Consider the following 19,520-nt stretch of genomic DNA (forward strand, 5'->3'; position numbering starts at 1 on the left):
AAGATCCCCCAAAACCAATGTCAGTGTGTAAAACTTCAAAAACACCTACTAACAACTCAGTGGTGAAACCAAAGTGGAATGACTTTATTGAAAGCTTTTTAACAATCTTGTAAATGTATTCCCTGATACACTGTGCCACATAAACAACAGTAAATTAAACTGCACTTTTGTTGTTTTTCCATCAACTGGCGTAATGCAGAATGCAAACATAACGTTATCTTGTACGTCATCTATGTAAGGCCACAAAGCTCCAGAAGATAAACTAAACAAACCTGAAACTGAGCCGTTCTTCTAAAGGCAGTTATGTTCAGGGAAAAAGTCCAGGGTAGAAGTACACAGAGAGCGTGGACATGGTCCAGCATTTTGCCTTCCTGGGAACTTGCCAACTATTGTTTTGTTGTTGCTATGATTGTCATCTCTGCTGTACTCTTTACCGTTTGTTAGACACTGTAGCTCGAAGTGGAAGTGCGGTGCAGTGAGACAGTGTTTGAAATTTATGACACTTTCAGAAGATCATCTCAATCTTTCAGACAACAGCAGTCAATAACCCCCTCTCACTGTATTACATAAGACCACCGATTTCAAGCTAATATTAAAGGTAAGAGTCCGAAACTGCTGAAATCACATATTGTATCTGCATCTTAGCCCACAGCAAGCTTCATTCAGACTTGTAATTTATCATAGGACTATAGAAAGTCAGAAAACTACAATTGATTCATCTGATGAAACTTGACAACCTCCAAGGGGTTACAATGGTGTAATCCACAGACGGAAAATAAAAATCCTAACATTTATGAATTGTTTGCTTTAAAATGAAGCCAAAGAATGAATCAATCATATGATTTTGTCAACTTCAAGAGTTTTGTCAATGCACAATGGTTTATTTTGTTGAATGGACAATTAACAGTTTGTTCTTCTTCGTTGGTTTGGCATTTTAACCATTTTTCAAGACGCAGAACTTCTCATAGCCTGCAATAGGATGTCATGTGTTTGGTCGCCGTAAAAATTCAAGGTCACTGTATTGCGGACACTTTAACAGGAGTATATGGACAATCTACTGTCATCCAGTAGAACAGCTCTGCAATAAAACTGCCTTTACAGTGGTACAACGTTGAGTTTTGCTTGAGATCATCCCAACTGTAGTTTCTACAGGAGTCTGTAGAGGTGTCAAGTTGACAACTCGTTCTTATCGACATCACTCGATACTTTAAATTCAAGTTTCATGATGCACTTTGAAATGGTATAATTTACGATAGAGCTGTTATCAATCTAGGTTGAACAGGCGACATCGCCGAGGAGGAAACATTCAGATCGGGCTGCAGGAAACAAGGTGGATGTGTACTTTGTAATTTACGCCCACAATCTAAAAAATATGCCTGCAAGTCTAATTGTTGACCCAAAACTGTCCCCAGGGGGAGTCATGACAGTCTGGAGCCAAAACATTATTTTTGTCCATCTGCTAACGCATTAGCAGAACCATTTACCACAACTGTGCATACTGTATGTGCGCTTCAAAAAAGTTACGTTTTCTTCCATTTACACGAAGACAGAGCGTTGTGAAAAAGTTGTGTTTTCAGTTCATGGAGCACTACTGTCATGGAAACAAACACCCAAGGCACAACGAACGTTTTTCTGTTTTCACTCATATGGCAAAATTAAGTCTTGAAGCTCTGAATACTGTTATTTTTACAGAGTATGATCAGTACAAATGATGGTTTGGATCTATTTTAATTCCTTTTTTATTATGGGGGAAAAAAATAAAATCAAGTCAAAATCTGGTGGACCATGCTGGTCCAGTTCTCAACAACAAATACTTGAAAAAGAAGGGGGCTCAAAGGAAGTCAATGAAAAATATAAACTAAAGAACGAGCACTGAGACGTGCCCGAAACGTCTATGCTGTTACAAAGTGAAATTGAGTGATCACGGTGCTGTAGGTTTTTATTGTTCGATTAATCAATATTTTATGTTACGAGGTTATGCATTAACAGAGTCGTGAATTTTGTGCCAGCGTTCCTTCCTCACATTCGTCGCGGCAACAGTGTTGCTTTCGGTTTGAATGACGTTTGAATTCTTCACATTTTTGGAGAATAATCGTCTGCGTCTTCATCACGTGAGCTGCAGGGTTTGTGATTGGTCAGACTCTGAAAACTCCGCCCCTTTTATGTGAACGCTGCACTGGCCCCGTTGGGAAAAGCCTGGGTTGAATTACTGAGTTGATAACCAGCTGACTAGTGAGCGCGCCTGAACATCAGCCACACCAACCAAATAAAAAAATAAAGGTTTGAGTTACGTGATGCACCTAAACACATCACCCATGTATTGGTGGCATGAAGCCAGTTAACCGTAAAAATTCATAATTTATCTGCATTATTGTTTAAGCCGCAGGGTTCAAAGTGTGTGAGAGAAGTAGCGGCTTATAGTCCGGAAATTACGGTGCCGTTTATCAAGGACTGTGTATGTGTGGCTTTGTCGACCCGGATAATGGAGGGAAAGCTTGGGTATGTTAAGCCCGCTTCATAGTACAGGCCTCTGCAGTACATGTCCTCAAACAAACAAACAAACAAACAAACACACAAGACCTCGACTTTGACCAACGAAGCCTAATTACCTACATACTCTAAGTGCTGGCACACATGGCGCTGACTAACTGCACGGTGTGTTTTCCTCTCCCGGCCAACTCAAACTGTGGTCACATGCCAGACGCCACTTAAACACACGGTTCATTCAGCAGCCAAAAAGGTGTGGAAAGATTCCCCACTGACGAAAACATCCAGGGGAGGAGTGTGACTGAAGAGAAGCTGGTCACACCAGAGGAAAAACAAGCTCTTTCCCTATAGCTCAGTATGTGAGGCTCCATTTGGGTAAGAAAGGACAGAGGACAGGATTTGTAACAGCGTCTAACCACAGCATTAGTAAGGGTACCTACTGGCACCAAGAGTTACTGGCGCTCAGGAAATACTGGAGGTGGAACAAGTACTGAAAATTTGTACTCAAGTGAAACTACTGGTTAAATTGTACTCAATTACAAGTGAAGGTACTGTTAAAAACCACTCAAGTAATTAATTGAAAAAAAAAACACTTGGAAGCCCCAATTATTTCAGATCTCATGGAAACGGAAGTCAAAAGCATAAAAATAAAACAACAAGTCAAAGACATTAACATTTAGGAAATCACATAATTACACCCAACATTACTAATTAGTTCAGTATTTATCATGCAACCAAGCTGTAACTCATTTTATATTGAGCTACAAACAAAATAACTTACTTAAAGTCATTTTATTTTCATTTATATTCCTGAGACGACCACGCCTCACACGCTCACATTTTTCAAGCCGACTAGATGAGCTCGTAAGCTAAAAAAACATGTCACTAAAACAAAAGTGAGCTTATTTGAATAAGGTCGAAAGAGAAAAAGAGACACGAGAACAATTAAATAGTTCCAACCGAAAGAAAGCTGCATATCCAAGAGAAGATACCAAATGTCATACTTAAATCTCCTGTAGAGACGTACCTATGATTGAACCCCATTCTGGGAATCTGAACTGGGAGTCATGACGCTCTGCAGGCCGCCATTGTTGTTTTTGTCCATCTACTTGCACATGTGAAGAAGAACTATTCACCACGTGTAGACGGGCCCTTCGGAACTTTTTGGGTTAAAAAAAAAAAAAAATGCTGATCAAAACATTTGATATTCACAAAGCAGGCATAAACAGTAGCAGAAAAGTGTAAGATTATGTGCAATTATGAACTTGAAAAAAAATGCAATTTATTTCAAAATGCTATAACACAGTAATCCGAGTAGTTGTAGTTCATTACGTCCACTATTCTCTGGAACACACGCTCAATTAACTGATAACATAGGCTAAATATTTCTTAACCAGGAGACATTTTCTAAGAAAAGTAAACTATCAGGAGTCCTCGCCTTTGGCTGTTTATTTTCCTGCACAAGCGTTTCATCTTCCGGCGCTGAAAACCAGCTGAACAATGTTGTCCTGTTTCCTCATTAGTGATGCCGATGAGCCGCCCGCAGCTGAATGTTCAGCAGACTTTGATCAGCCTCGACCAGCAGCTTCAGTACACTTACACTGTTATTCCAAACTGTTAGAAACTATTTCCAGAACGTCCACCAATCATTTAATCCAGCGATCAATTAATCAATCCATCCTGCAGATTGTCAGACACGACTGAAGAAAAGCCAGAGATGTGATGCTGAAATTGCTCGTCTTAGGAAAACGGCCATTAAAATCAAAAACTATCAAAATTTTTAAGATGAAATCAACATTTTTCGGAGGAAGTAATATGACATATACTTACATATATATATACATTATATATATATATGCCAGTTCTTTATAGTTTTATTTGCATCTATAAGGCAACAATCTACACTATAACTGTAGCTTTGGTAACGACAGAAAACAATTTGTATTGTGATTTCTAATTGTTGTTTCATGATAGTCTCAGTTGGTAAATGAAAATGTGGCGAGCAGTAAGCACAAGCCAATTTGACATTGTTTGCCAGAGGCGCTGTGATGCCGCCCCGGTCTGGGAGGATTAGTGCAATTACCTCACAAGATCTGCTTCTACTGAACTTTCCTACAAGGTGAATGTTTTGAGGCTTTAATGGGATGTGTGACATATACACATGAAATAATTAAGGCTATGAATGGATTCAGTTTATCGGTCAATACCACAAAATGTATGAATTGATCTATTAATGGCCCTTTTCTGTCAAAAAGCACTGCATGATTTATTGCAGTACAGTCAGTGTTTTTTGCAAAATGGTTTTGGCGATAATGATTAAATCCTCAATATATTGTCTGGAAAGATTGTGAAGAAAGGCTTCAAAAGCCAATTACTAAAACGAAATACTTTCAGGGTCGACGTTTAACTCTAACTCCAATTTGTGCACATAAATTTTGACTTTTCGTCGTAACTTTTTTTTTATTTTTGAGACGAGTGGCTCAGTGTTGAGTACGAGTATCCTTAACAGAGAAGCTGTTAAAAGCTCAAATAAACATAACTGAATAATAATTGTGAAATGAATGAAGACAGTGATTGTGAGGAGAGCATGAATAAAAAGAACAGATAAAACTATTCACACTGAAAATCCAATATGCAATAATTTTGTTGAATTTTGCGATAGACGTGGCTCACGATTAACATCAAGTGTTTATATTAATATTTTCATGCTTCGAGATGTTTTTTTTTTTTTAAATAACAGTGACCTTTCTCTTGGCCTTTATTTACTAATTCACACCAGCAGAGTTTGTTGACTATGTTGTTTTGAGTCATTTTCTTCTAAATATTTTGCTTCTGCTTTGTTGCTACCATTTATGAAATAATTAGGACTGTTACTTTAATTAATCACACAGCATCAATCGTGATTAATTGCATTGTTCTTTCCAATTTAACATTCTGTCATTTTGAATGCACGCTTCACGAAAGCATAATTTATCAATCTCATAACAAACACTTTCACTAAACTAGATCCACAAACGGGTTCTGTGCTGAGAATCTGGCTAAATCCAGAATCACGTCAAATCTTTCTTCCCCTCATTTCAAACAAAGTCAGTAACGTGCCGTTGACTCTGCGGTCCAATCTCAGCTGTGCTCTGTTTACTCAGCCCACAGGTTCAGGGCAGATCATCCAGTGTTTCGATCTGCGCCGCTTTTTTTATTTTCCCAATATTTAACTGGCTTTTCCTGCACACGCTGCAGCTCCGTCTACAGATGGTTTTCCCCATCTACGTCTTGAAACGTCAGCCACACAAGACTTGTGTTATTGCCCGTACCTGCTGATGGGAGAGCGGTTTATCTCCCTCACTCGAGCGGCGCAGGTTTTTTTTAGTCTAATCTGTGCCCTGTGGGAAACGCAGCGCTCCCTCCTCGACTCAAGCTGCGTGTGCAACTGCTCGGCTCGTCCCCCCGGGAGCAGCGGAAACATTCCCGGGGAGGTAGTCGCCTCAGGAGTCTCTTGATCTGCTGGTATAAATATTCTGAACGGTAAACACCGCGGCGCCCTGCAGCCAGCTTGCACAATGGGCCGTGCGGAGGTTAAAAGAGGGTTTTGAAGTCTTTTTGCAGAAGGAGAGAGATCCTGCCGTCAGGTCCCGGTCGCCAGGGGAAACTCTCACTCTCCATGTCTCCTCCGCGGTGCGTCCAGTCCGCTGCCCGCCACGGAGGTTACGTGAGTGACACTGGAAGGCCTGATTTGGTAAAGGCTCAGCAGCATCTCCGTCAGGGAACTAATCCCGGATTGAGCTGATCGGAAACTCAACCAGCAGGGCTCAGGGCCCGTGGCCACTCCCGACACAAAGACACACCGCTTTCTCTCACACATACACGTCAACTTCCAAAACTTCACAATATACAAGTGAGTCTGTATCAAACTGGCAGGAGAACAGCAATCCTCTTCTGTACGGTCAAGTACAGGAAATATATAACACTTCCACAAGTGATCCTCCATCACAGTTTGACAACTTGTGTCCGTAAGAAATGGAAATTATGCAATGAAATCATACATTTATCATTACAGCATTATCAACTTGTGCCATAAATTAGGTTATCATGGTGAAATCATGCCCCGCAAATAAGAAATGACAGAACTGTATATTAATAAGTTGGACCAATTGCATTAAATTCACAAATTAACTAAAATACTGAAATAAAGCCTCATCATTCTATGTTCGCCTATATCAAAACCATTTCTCTGCACAACGAGAGACATGACCAGATTATTTTAGTCTGTAATTAATTCCTGACAATTAGAGCTCCACAGTAATATTGTTTAGCATTGCAATAATGATAGAATTTGCAATAAATGCATACATGACATTTGACCCTCCAAATAGAAACGCTCTGTCTGATTTTTTTAAAGTCAGTTTTTGCACTTTCCATTGCATTTAAATTAATACGTCTGAATTGGCAGGGCATGAATGCCCAGTGCATGCAACCATTGTTTAACGCAGTTTAATCAGTCTTTGCAGCATCGTACAGAAAGAATAACGAAAGCAGGAATAAACCCCATGAGAAACAAATGATTCAATTTCAAGGAGCCGCCTTACATTGACCTAAATAAAGGTTTTTTTTTAGTATAAAATAAAAATAAAAGAAATCAGCCTGCAGATTCTTACAATGATCCTGAGCTGCAAGTTTACAGATCAGCTTCACAAATACTGTTACACTAAGTCACTGCACTTGGAATTTGTAGATTTTTGCACAAGCTTACCTCTTTTCAACACTTAATAAAATTCCCAACTTGAAGGCATCGGCAGGGTTTACAAATTCCTGTCGCATAATGAGTTGGTTTGTGTATCATGTGATATATTCATGAATAAGTTTGCATGAAAAAACAGAAAAGTATCCGCAACACGGGGCTTTAGGCTGAGTCCAGTCTTCATAGCATAGCTGCATCACACTTCAGTGATACATCCCGTTGAAGCTCGAGCCTCCGATCACTGAAGATCAATAGTCTAAAATGCAGGTAGAAGCTCAACGTGGCTGTGCAGCGGCTTTTACAACCACAGCTGATGACAAAACAGGAAAAACACCCTGTCAATCAGTAACAGAAATTTAATAACAGACCGTAACAAGGAGCGGGTCCCCTGCAATCGATTTTCTGTCATCCTGATGAAATAGAGGACGACAATGGGGCCTTACAGAAGCTTGATTTTAGTCAGTAATTAACAGAGACGCCAATGATACACATTTAAAGTTGAATGAAGCCTCTACTTCTGCATTCCACCTGTATTTACTGTCTTGAATTGATAGAAACCGAGTGAAATGGTGACACAGAGCTTCTCCAGACTGTTGACACATGCAGGGGAGATGAAGCTGATGCAACCATGTGGCAACAGCATCACCTGCCAGGAAGGAGACCAGCACAGAGGCAGAGGCAGGGATGATCTGCACAGTGTCCCCAAAGCAGCTCTCACCACGAAAACCAACAGGACATAATGAACAAATACCCTGGCAGATCAGAGGAGTTCAGATATCCAAGACTGGAGAAATCCATTACTTTCATACAGATTACATCACTGACCACTGAAGCAGTTTGTGGGATCTGCGAGAAGCACAGAACATCTACATGAAGAAAAATCCTTCTTAACTGTTAATCAAACCCAACATCCACATTAAGTAAGACACAACCCTCTTCAGCCTTGTGTGAATCGTTTCAACAGCTGAATTTCATTTTAAGACTCAGCTGCCAACATGCTACAGCTAGCCCACGTTACTGCCACCAATTAAGCAGGTTTAACCACAAAGTGCTCATTTCAATACCCGAAAAGCTTCCAACGCAAACCACAACTCGAGCAGAGTTTAAAACTTTAGCAAATCCTATTTTCTAAGCTGTACAAACACTAATAACAAACATGTTCATTGTAAGCATGCTAACGTTGACTGGAGGGTATCAACGTGCTTCTTTGGAAAAAAAAAGCCACAATAATGAAGAACACAACAGCCGCTACGAACACACACACACGTAGTAAGATAGTCTTAAAAGATCGTCTTAAAGCATTTTAGTTTTCCTGTGAATATAGAAGTTAAATCGCCACCAGGCTACATGCTAAGTCCGCTGGCTTCGTTAGCCCAAACAAATGAATCGAGGAGGCGTCGAAATTGGTTTTATTAAAAGTGTCCGGGATGGGAAACATACGTGCACACGTTGAAACCGACAAACGCGAGCGAATAAAGTTGCCAGAGTCGCTTTCTGTAAATAGCAACGCCGAATACTAAAGTGATGCTACAGTTAGCTTCTGCGTGCTATATTAGCACGCCGCTGTGTGGCACAATGTGGCGAAGGAGAGTTTGGGATTTAAATACGACGTGTAATCAGGTAAAAGTGACAAACGAGCCCGTGTAGGTATAACCGAGGACACGAAAGACATTAAATGCAGGTGCAATTTCCACCAGCTGAATATCGCAGAGCTGCTAAATGCTAAAGGAGCTCAACTTTTTCGCACACTAACCTGGACAAACTCGAGATATCCTCCAAATGTTGGCGCTGTGGTTCCCTGGGATTGAAGCGACGTGACGCTGCGGCGTTATTCCCTTTTATTCCGTGTGAATCTGCTGAAGTAAAGCTTATGCAAGGCTCCCATATGATGCAGACATGCTGGAGAAGCGTCTCAACACACCGCCGGTTGTCAAATCCCAGAAGAGACCTCTCCACTCCGACCTCTCACCCTGCGGCCGGCCGGCGGAGAAACAGCGATACCCAGTGGACACTGGGTGCAATCACACCGGCGCACAATATCAGTATGTCAACAAGTGGTACTTTGCGTCAATACTTTTTCACTATTACTAGAACTTTATTTATACTGTTTCAAGAGTAATAATTAATAATTAATTTCATTTATACCCTTACAGGTACTTTATAACTTTTAAATGTTATTGATGTTTGTTCTACTATTAATGGTACTTTATTGACATCTTTTAGCATTTACTGGTAATCTATTGATGCCTCTGCTTCCCTGGTCCAGTTAATATTTTATTTTATTATACTATTCTCACAAAAAAAAAATGTCATTGTCATTTGTATTTGTTATAGTTACAAACTTTAGAAAAACAAAACAAAAAACCTTAACCTTAACATTTTGCTTATAAAACTGGTAGAAATAAGGACAATGCACAGGATTACTGAGCTTTAATATGGAGAAAAAGTAAAAAATCTTTATTCAAAGCTCATTGAGTCACAGATCTGAAACCTGTGTGTGTGTGGGGGGGGGGGGGGGGTGGGGGTGGGGGGGGCTAGAGAACGGCGCTGGAAGTCCCACGAGCGAAGAAAGAAGCTCCTTTGTCGTGGACTTTGTACTGAAAGAGTTTTCTCTGGGTGTGCTGCCCATCGCCCCGCCTCCTCCTCCAACACACCTCCACCTGCAGGACGGAAATTCACCTGCGTCACGCTCGTCTGTAATTTTTACCATCATACAGTAAAACCAGAACAACAAAAAAAAAAAAACACACAACACGTTTATTTTTTAAAGTTGAAGGAGTTGTTTTTTCACCACAAAAGATGAATTGAGCTCTGATTCTGTCCATTGTTTTAATAAAGCCATTTACTATCCGACTCTCTTTGGACCCTTTTTTTCTTTTTGATGGATTCATCTTTATCTTTAGCCTGACGAACCTCCAGTTGTTCTGCTGACCTTACCTTTGTGTGTACTGCAGATCGGCTCTTTACGTTCAACAAGCCCATATCTTCTCTATTTTAAAACTTCTAAATAGCATTTTTTCAATGTTTATTTCTAAATAAATGACGCTTTGGATGTAAATACTTGAAGGTAGTAGTTTTGTGTCATGAATGAATTAAATGCACGCCACAATAAAAGCAATGGACATTTTCTAAATTTTCTTACCGTGTTGTTTTTTTTTTTCTAAATTAAAATGTGATAACTTACACTCTGACATTTCCAAAAACATCAGAATGATCCACCGCAGCAGACGTGTTGAAAATGTAACTGCGTTAATAAAGAACCAGATTCTTCCTGGAGAACTGGTGAGTTGGTGGTGAAGTGGTGTGTCTCTCACATGTTGAATTAATCTTCATCTGTAATTTCTAATTGAAGCTCGTTCTTCCATTTTGCTTGAACACTTTTAATTGTGCGTTTGTTGTATGAATTCAGTCCTTTATGAAGTGACGGTACTATTCTTATCAACTCTATAGAATTAATTGAGGTCTGGGGCCTCATAATTTTTTTTAAATGAAAAAAAAAATAAACCTGGCAGATTCAGTGATCATATTAAGAGTCATTATGTGATCTTTGAATTGTGTATTTTGGAAGAATAGAGTATTAAAAACACTGCAGCACGAGCATGCACTCACCTGTCCATGTATATCTCTGCAGTAACCCGTTGGCAGACCCTCAACATGAAGAGCGAGGCTACACTGGTGCGTCAAACCTTTCAGGAGCCACTCGGAGCCTTCGCCGTCGCCTTCCTCTTCCTCCTCTTCCCCGCTGCAGCGAACCAGCATCACCAGGTTCCCCTGCAAGGCAGCAGGCGTCCGTGGTTGGTTCACGGCAATATAGAGATTACGAGGACGGAGAGTCCTTCCCGTGTCTGACCTGCAGCTGGGAGCAGATTGCGGCTTTGCAGTAGTGGCTGAAGTCCAGCGCGGCTCCCGCACTGACCCCCAAACTCAACAACACGCTGAGGTCGTCCACCAGCAGCATGGGGGGTCCCCACTCCTCCGCCCCCTCCAGCGTACTGTCAGGGCTCTTCACACTGGCGAGGATGAAGTCGTAGAGGCTCCGCAGGCCGACAGCAGGATCCCTGAGGGAAAACGGATAAAAAATACTTTTATTATCAAGAATCAAAACCTTTATTTGTCACAAACACAATTATACACTGTATAATGTGCACTGAAATGTTCTTAAGCACCCGTTTCAAACTGGAAAAAACTACATAAACATATAATTGTATATATGTATAAAGTAAGCAAAGTAAATCGATGTGACCGGACCTGAGGAAGTCCATGGCCTGACTTTCTGCGTTTCCCTCTTGAGGAATGAAAATAGACAGGGACTCCTTTAGTCCTTCAAAGAATACCAGCTGGCCTTTCTCCTTGGCCTGTGTTAGGCTCACACCCTGCAAACACACATATCATAACATGTTAGAAATAACTAATATATTTCTCCTCTTAGGAACCCTTACTGTTGACATTAAACATGAAAACATTCAGTATGAGCACCCACCAGTCTCTGGCTGACTGCACTGTAGTGACTGAAGGACTGCACCAGACCCAGGAAACACACTTTACATCGAGCTGAAACAGAGAGAAAGAAGCAGATAATCACCAGCTGATACACAGACATCGAATATGTTGTGATTGGCAGGTTTTAGGACTGACCTCGGAGATAGAAAGAGAGGAAGTGATGGATGAGGAAAGAAGCATCGCTCTGTCTGTCTGACAGCAGGATAAACTCTCCCTGTGGGTCAAAACGTTCGGAGAAGTGCTGGACGTATATTACATACATATAGTGTATAACCTGGGTTGAACACAGTAAACACTCACCTGTGTGACGCTGTCAGGAGAGGAGTTTAATATGCTGTTCAGCTCTGTAAACATGGCTAATTATTGCTAAATAACACGGGTTGGGCTCGTTATGAGAAGCTAATTGAACGCTGTGAAGCAGGCTACTTCAACCGAAGACACTTTTGATATCTTAAATTAAATATAAAGCTAAAAATAATGTGTTTTTTTCAGGCCATTCCCTCTGCGGACGGCTAACCAGCATGCAGCGATCTACAAATGGATTTCAACAAAACAAGACATCTCACTCTGAGGTTTTTTTTTTTCGGAGCGGAAACTACTATTCAACAAGATTGTGTGCAATGTTGTAAAAGAGTGATTGTAGTGACATCATTTTTATAGACGATCTTTACAAACGCATGGCTGCTTCTTCGACGTTCCCTCTGTATATTTTTTGCCTGCAGCGCCACCCGCGGTGGGGTGCGGAATCAGCAGCTAGGGTCCCATTACAGTGTAGGGGCAGAATAGAATAGAATAGAATAGAATAGAATAGAATAGAATAGAATAGAATAGAATAGAATAGAATAGACTTTGTTAATCCCAGAGGGAACAATGTCTAATATACGCATGGAAGAACTGTTTGCCAGTAAAAAGTGACCTTACCTGTAGTTTACATGAATAACATATTTATATTAATAAAAACCAGGGCTGGCAAAAGTGCTCAGCATCACCCAAACATATTAAATAAGTAATTTGGTATAAATAAAAGTACCAAGTTAAGTGTTTGGGTAGAGAAGTTCTGGCTCTGAAGTACATTCAAGAACAATATGAGGTATTCAAATTATATATGTAATTTTAAGAAAAACAAAAACATTAATAAACAATGCATATTCAAGGCATTTTGAGCCTTCTTTTGGTGGGGATAGTAGTAGTGATAAAAGTGAGCTCCACATACATGTATGCACATAGCCACACGCACAGATTGAATCTCTTGTTATTGTAATTTGACTATGTGTGTGTGCGTACATCGGTTAAATCACTCGCAACGACACATATCATAATTCATCTTGTAAATTTTAACACAGGCCAGGTTATTAAGAACCTTTTTTGTCATTAATAAAAATAAAAAAACCTGAATACACTATATAAAATACTTTGAATTACATTTAATTTCTGTATTTAGGATGGAATTGTTTTTAACAGAAAAAGAAAAGTGTTGACATTCCCCATTATCAGTGTTACTGGATCACTCTTTGTTTTGTCAACAACTGCAGCTTCACTGTGGATAACTGTTACTGCTTTGACCCTTTGACCGTAACTCTGAATCGTGGAGGTTAAGACGAGGAACGAGCCAGTTTGAAAAATGTAAGGAGAAGAAAACTTTAGGTAATACACAAATACTTAAAAGAAAAATCTACATTAGTAAAGTACATATTTTGCATTACCTGCCACTGTAATTATTTTGTGTAAAGAATATGGATTTAACAGAAAAAACAAAGACTCACTGAAGAAATGACACTATGGGGAAATGTAAAGTTTAATCAAAATGCTGGAATTCTAAAATATTTTCTAAAATATGTCATAAAACTACTTATATTGGCTGTAAAAAAAAATAATTGGGGAGGACAGTTGTGAATTCATGACCTCCACAGTGGTACATTGATAAATCTCAGTTCAGGCTTTTCTTTGTGGAATCTGCATGTTGTCCCTGTGTGTACGCTGGTCTTCCTTCCAGTATTACAGTTTCTTACCACAACCAAAACTGCATTTTTTGATGTAAATTGATGATATTTATCTGGTGACCTGCCCCAGACTTTGACCTGAATGTCTATCAGCTCCATCCCTCCATCACCCGAGGTTATTTAAAGCGGTACGGATGATGGATGGTTGGTATTCATAACCTGAAATGTTGACAATACAATCAACCGAAACATGTTGAAATCCATCTGCACAAGGTAAGTGTGTGTGTTCAAAAGCAAAGCCTATAGAGCATTATCAAAAGGAGTGTGGCACATACAAGTCATCCATCTTACACTCATGGTTGATACTGAACAACTGAGTAAAACACACAGGAGTAAAATGGGAGGTGGAGAATCGGGGACTGATTTTACAGTCCAGCAGGTGGCAGTGTGTCACTCTCAATAGTTAAGGGAGCGTTGCTTATTTTGATAAAAACTCTAAACACACAGCAGCTGTAAAATTCTCAGATGAAACACAATGTTGCTTGCATCAGGTAAATATTCAAACTTGAATGAGGCCACAAGATCAGCATTTTAGTTTTAACTCGTATTGTAGGTTGTACCGTTTGAAATATAGAATTAAAAGCTGCATCAGTTGATCCCAATGAAGCAAAAAGCTATGTTGGTGACAAACCTCCATACAAATACAAAAACATTAACTGAATAACTCTAAATCAGACAATTATAGAAGTGATGGGAAATGTTGATCGTCACCCTCTTTCACTGTGGACCAAAATATAATATCTGCTAATGCTAATTTGATGAAGGAGCTGACTTATTGGCTGTAAATTGAGCTTAATTACTCATAATGTAGATGTTTCCCCATTTCTACTATATAATACATTTTGTTATATTCTTTGGAGAAACATTGCACTTGAATTTGGTTTCAAATGTGGTTTATGAAGGAGGATTGGCAGCCACAGAAAAACATAACTGGCCTTCACTAGATCAATTGTGAATTAAAGTCTGAAACTAGTGTTTTTCTAAGCCTGTAGAAGGCAGCCGGTGACTCCTTTGTTCACACCTGCTCTCTTAATTGAGCCTGATACAACATGACCCTAACAGTAATCTACAGCTACAGTAAACATAATATAACAATAATAATAATACGAATGAAATTTATGCTGGTTATTTCAGATATTTGACATTTGTTAAATGAATTAACTTAAACTGACATAAACCTTCTTGTGTTTTGAATTGGTTTTCCGTTTGGGTCTTTTACTCGTCCTTTTAAAGAAATAAAGTCCTATCGGTGCGTCTCTACTTTTTCACGAGTGTTTTATTTCAAGTTTTCCAGTAAGAAGCAGAAGCAGCAGCAGCAGCAGCAGCAGAAGCAGCAGCAGCAGCAGCAGCAGAAGCAGCAGAGAGAGGTTTATCTCACAGTCATACAGCCTCAAAAAGAAAAGTTTTGTGTTGAATTTCCCGCAAGCAAAAGGTCGGCGTCTGAAACGGAACAATAAAAATGTAATAATAGATAAACATGAATATAAAAGAGGTTGAATCAGAGTTTGCGTCGTTGAATCCATTTTATGTTTATTTTTCTGACATACATGAAAAAAACTCATTTGTCTTGTATTTAATATTGCTTCTTGTTTGAAATATAACTTTTCTGGTTGTTTTTTTTGACAATTTGACATATTGACAAATTGGAGTGTGTGTCAAATGATCTCTCGATTACTCATTTGGAGTGTCTCTTTTTTGTTATTGTTCATTATGTTTGTTTCTCTTGTTTGTTATTAATTACTTTTTTTTTGCACAGAATTTCATTTCAGAAATGAATGAATAAAAATAGATTTTAAAAAAATCGCTTTGTACTTACAACAAAGTTACATGGAACCTACCGAAGACATATTTGTGGTTAGGGGATTTTCAATCGAAGAAACAATAAATACGTTTGAAAAATCTATGAAAATATGCAGTCCAGTCGCACACAGGAAGCTCCAGAGCAGCAATAAATTTAAACATGTGGATCATAAAGATGATACACACATTGGATCAGTCACGTGTAAGACTCATGAGTCTTTTTTTGACAGAATATGAAGGAATGACAATAATTGAAATTCAATTTCCTTCTATTTCAGAAGCATTTAGTTCTTATCAGCGACTCACAGTCATTCACCTTCTGGAAGTTTGTTTCAGATGCCAGGGAAACACAGCAGTTCCCCTTTACGGAAGCGTAATCTGCCATCTACTTCATATTAGTCCCGGACACTAAAATGCTCCCATTTAACAACATGAGCCTGTAAGAGCAGCGGAATCCACTAGAAAAGAAAGTTTCCCTCAATGAGTCCAACTGGCTGCATCGCACGCGTCCAGAGACACGAGCAGCAGTTCATCAGAGCGCGCAGTGTTTGAGCGACCACGGCCTGGAGGCCGGTGGCGCCCGGCCGCAGACAGGGCTGCACACTGAACACGGAGGCGACGGCGGGTACAGGTCGTCCTTCCAGCGCAGGACTCGGCCCGTGGCTCTGCCGCGGCCGTTGGCAGTCCTGGCGCTCGGCCCGTTCAGGACCGTGGGTCTGGTTTTGGGGACCTTGTAGAGGTAAACGTCGTAGTGGGCCACGGATCCTCCGGAAGGCTTCAGCTTGGCCCTCTTGTTGAGGTGGAGCTCCAGGTCAATGGTCACCTTGCAGAGCGGGAGCAGACGGGTTATTGAGAAGCAGCAACAAAGCATAAGAATCAGGGTTTGAACTTCAGAAATTCTCTTTCGGGTCGTGTTTTGTACTCTGCATTGTTTTCTTGGCCCTACTAGACAATTGTTGAATTGTTTGAATTCCTCGTAGAGATCCTTACTTCTGTTGTCTTTCTTGTTCCTTCGGTTGGCCTCACAAGCTATGCTGCTCAACACTGCCCTCACAGGTCATCAGTGGTATGACTCCGTTTGCTGCACAACCCAGAGCGCCCGGGAAACATACTGAGCACAATACTGCTCTTCCCATCACCCTGTTCACTTTTTAAATCACTTGTCATGTAACGATGCTTAGAGGTTTTGAACTTCACTTAAGATGATATAATGATCTTAAACACAAAGACGACTTCCCCCGCTGGAGTGGCTGAAGTGATACGATGGCTCCAAACATATACGGTTAACACCTGTTCATCCTCGGCATTCGTTACGTGGTAATTTAGTACGTGTTCAAGAGTTTATGGATGTGCAGCGAATAGGGTAAGAGAGTGTGTGAGTGTGTGTGTGTGTGTGTGTGTGTGTGTGTGTGTGTGTGTGTGTGTGTGTGTGTGTGTGTGTGTGTGTGTGTGTGTGTTGGGGAGGGGGGGGGGGGGGGGGGGGCAACTGCGGCTACTTTTCTTGAAAAACTGCAGTTAATGTGTCTCATTTTTACACTTTTCAAGGTTGCCTTGCCGGGTGACTTGTTCTCTTGAGCTTCATGTTTGACCAGAAGTTAAAGTGATTAACGTGGATGACAACAACATCATCATCATCATCATCATCATCATCATGTTACTACAGTCCGAGGGACCAGTTGGGTCACGTCGAGCCCCTCTGAAGAGGCTGCCATCTCGATGCCCTGCTGCCAAACCAGCCATGTCACTCACTCATTCACTTGCTGGTGGAGCTGCAGGCGGGGCGGAGGGGGAACAGGGGAAGGAGTTACGCTGCTGTCGACAGTAAAGCATCGCCAGATTTCCATTAGAAAAGAAGCCAGAGGGTCCTGTTCTGATCAGCAGCATTCCTCAGAGCCTCATTAGTAAACTAGACAGTGCCAGAGTGATTCATTTAGACTTTTGGGTGGGGGGGGGTTGGAGAGTAAGAAATGCTCTCTTACCCCACCCCCCCACCGCCCCCCCTCCCCCCAGCCGTGCACTTTCCTCCTCGTTTCGTTTGCTTTCAATCCCAGCTTTGTAAAGCCCACTGTGTGCTCATGGCTCATGTGAGCACGTACAGAGCTGGTGCAGTTTTCTGGTCGCTCCTCCATGTGTCATTCTAGCTCCTTCCATCTGCATGTGAATCAAACTTTGTACATTTTGTGCTCATTACTGATTTTTCACATGTTTATGTGGAGCATACATGCATGCATGCATGACTGTGTGTGTGTGTGTGTGTGTGTGTGTGTGTGTGTGTGTGTGTGTGTGTGTGTGTGTGTGTGTGTGTGTGTGTGTGTGTGTGTGTGTTTGTGTGTGTGTGTGTGTGTGTGTGTGTGTGTGTGTGTGTGTGTGTGTGTGTGTGTGTGTGTTTGAGCGTGCATGCCTCCTTCATGCACGACTATCCAATCACAGCAGCCACTTCAGGATCCCAACACCATCATTCCACCACATCGGCAACCAATCAGGAGTGGCTGATGAATCCCAACTCCCTCTGTTTGCCTCTGAACACCACACACACACACACACACACACACACACACACACACACACACACACACACACACACACACACACACACCAAATAAAATCTTCACACGTCGTCTCCATGTTCTCTGTTTCCTTCTCCTCTCCCTGCTCCGTCTCATTTGTTACCCTCCTCACATACGACACACCCCTGTGAGCATTTATCCATTTTGAAGTCCAGCTGAAGAGAAAGAGTGTTTTGCATTTCACATGAAATTGTAAAATAAAAGAAAGTAATTCAGGTCAATTTCCACCCACAGTAGTCTACTAGAGTATTCCAGCATTATATAACCGTCGCTCTTTTGGATTATCATTTCACGCCACTATATGTTTGGCATTAAAGATACTGAGCAGTTTCAAACTTCACAATTGAAATATTAATGATGGCAATGGAACAGATTCCATCTTAAGCCCCTTTTACAACGTTTCAAGTGCCATGATGTCCTCATCTGAAGGGTCAAGAGATGCTCAATGGAAAACCGAGAAACTATTTGGTTGGACTTTTTCCTTTATGGCGTTCATTAAAAATGTAAAAATACTAATGAGTCCATCAGGACTGAATTAAAGCAATAAACCAAAAGTATGAATAAGAAAGAAACACTCCCCAGAATTTAGATTCCACATGGTTTCCTCACCACAGGCAGATCAGCTCAGTCGTGATACAAACACTCATATGAAATTCATAGTAACCCTTAAATTTTACGAGAGGACTTTGTAATCTACACAAATACCGAGATGTTCAATTAAAAACAACGCACGCGTGTGTGTGTGTGTGTGTGTGTGTGTGTGTGTGTGTGTGTGTGTGTGTGTGTGTGTGTGTGTGTGTGTGTGTGTGTGTGTGTGTGTGTGTGTGTGTGTGTGTGTGTGTGTGTGTGTGTGTGTGTGTGTGATTAGAGAAACGTAAGCGACATGTGGACAGCTGTGCGGGAGAGGATTAGGGTGGCTGGAGATCTCCGGGTACAAAGTTGAAGCTAAAGTAGAGTTGAGAGCAGTAATGCTCTGATGGTCGACAGTTTATTACTAGATGACAGTAAAGCTGCATAAGAGTCACTTAATCGTGTGTGTGTGTGTGTGTGTGTGCGTGCGTGTGTGCGTGCGTGCGTGCGTGCGTGCGTGCGTGCGTGCGTGTACATACACACATGTACGATTGTGTAATTTTGAGTATGTGCTACCATGTTTTGCTTGAATGTGTCTTTGTAGATGTTAATATTTGTGCATTCACGTGTTTGTGTGTGAGTATGTGAGCGTGAGCGTGTGCACGGGTGAAAATAATCTGCTACTGTGTGTTTTTTACGTGCGTGTCTTCGTGCGTGTGTTAATTTGTGTGTATTCATGTGTGATTGCATTTGTAACTCGGTTACGAGTGTGCATGCATTCGACAGTGTGTTTGTGAGTGTGTGAGCGGATATTTTTGCGAATCTGCTACTGCGTGTTGCTCGCTTTGTGTGTGTGCGAGG

At 40.9% G+C, this 19,520-nt stretch overlaps 2 protein-coding genes across 2 annotated transcripts in view; both read right to left on the bottom strand.

Annotated features, from left to right (window-relative positions):
- scap (SREBF chaperone) overlaps positions 1-9,099 on the bottom strand; it is a 37,747-nt gene extending 28,648 nt beyond the window's left edge. Inside the window, exon 1 of the mRNA XM_080471134.1 lies at positions 8,976-9,099. The gene's annotated coding sequence lies outside the window, so the exon portion shown is untranslated. The remainder of the gene's footprint in view (positions 1-8,975) is intronic.
- A 538-nt stretch (positions 9,100-9,637) lies between these two features.
- Positions 9,638-12,286, bottom strand: elp6 (elongator acetyltransferase complex subunit 6). Its single transcript, XM_080472104.1, has 7 exons — positions 12,023-12,286; positions 11,858-11,936; positions 11,703-11,773; positions 11,471-11,595; positions 11,073-11,280; positions 10,832-10,993; positions 9,638-9,882 (listed from the first exon to the last, which is right to left on the bottom strand). Exons 1-7 carry the CDS (start codon positions 12,074-12,076, stop codon positions 9,757-9,759), a joined length of 825 nt encoding a protein of 274 aa, XP_080328230.1. The 5' UTR covers positions 12,077-12,286; the 3' UTR covers positions 9,638-9,756.
- Between the last annotated feature and the right edge of the window lie 7,234 nt (positions 12,287-19,520).

This window comes from Lipophrys pholis (genome assembly GCF_963383615.2).
Source record: "Lipophrys pholis genome assembly, chromosome: 9".
Classification (NCBI taxonomy): Eukaryota; Metazoa; Chordata; class Actinopteri; order Blenniiformes; family Blenniidae; genus Lipophrys; species Lipophrys pholis.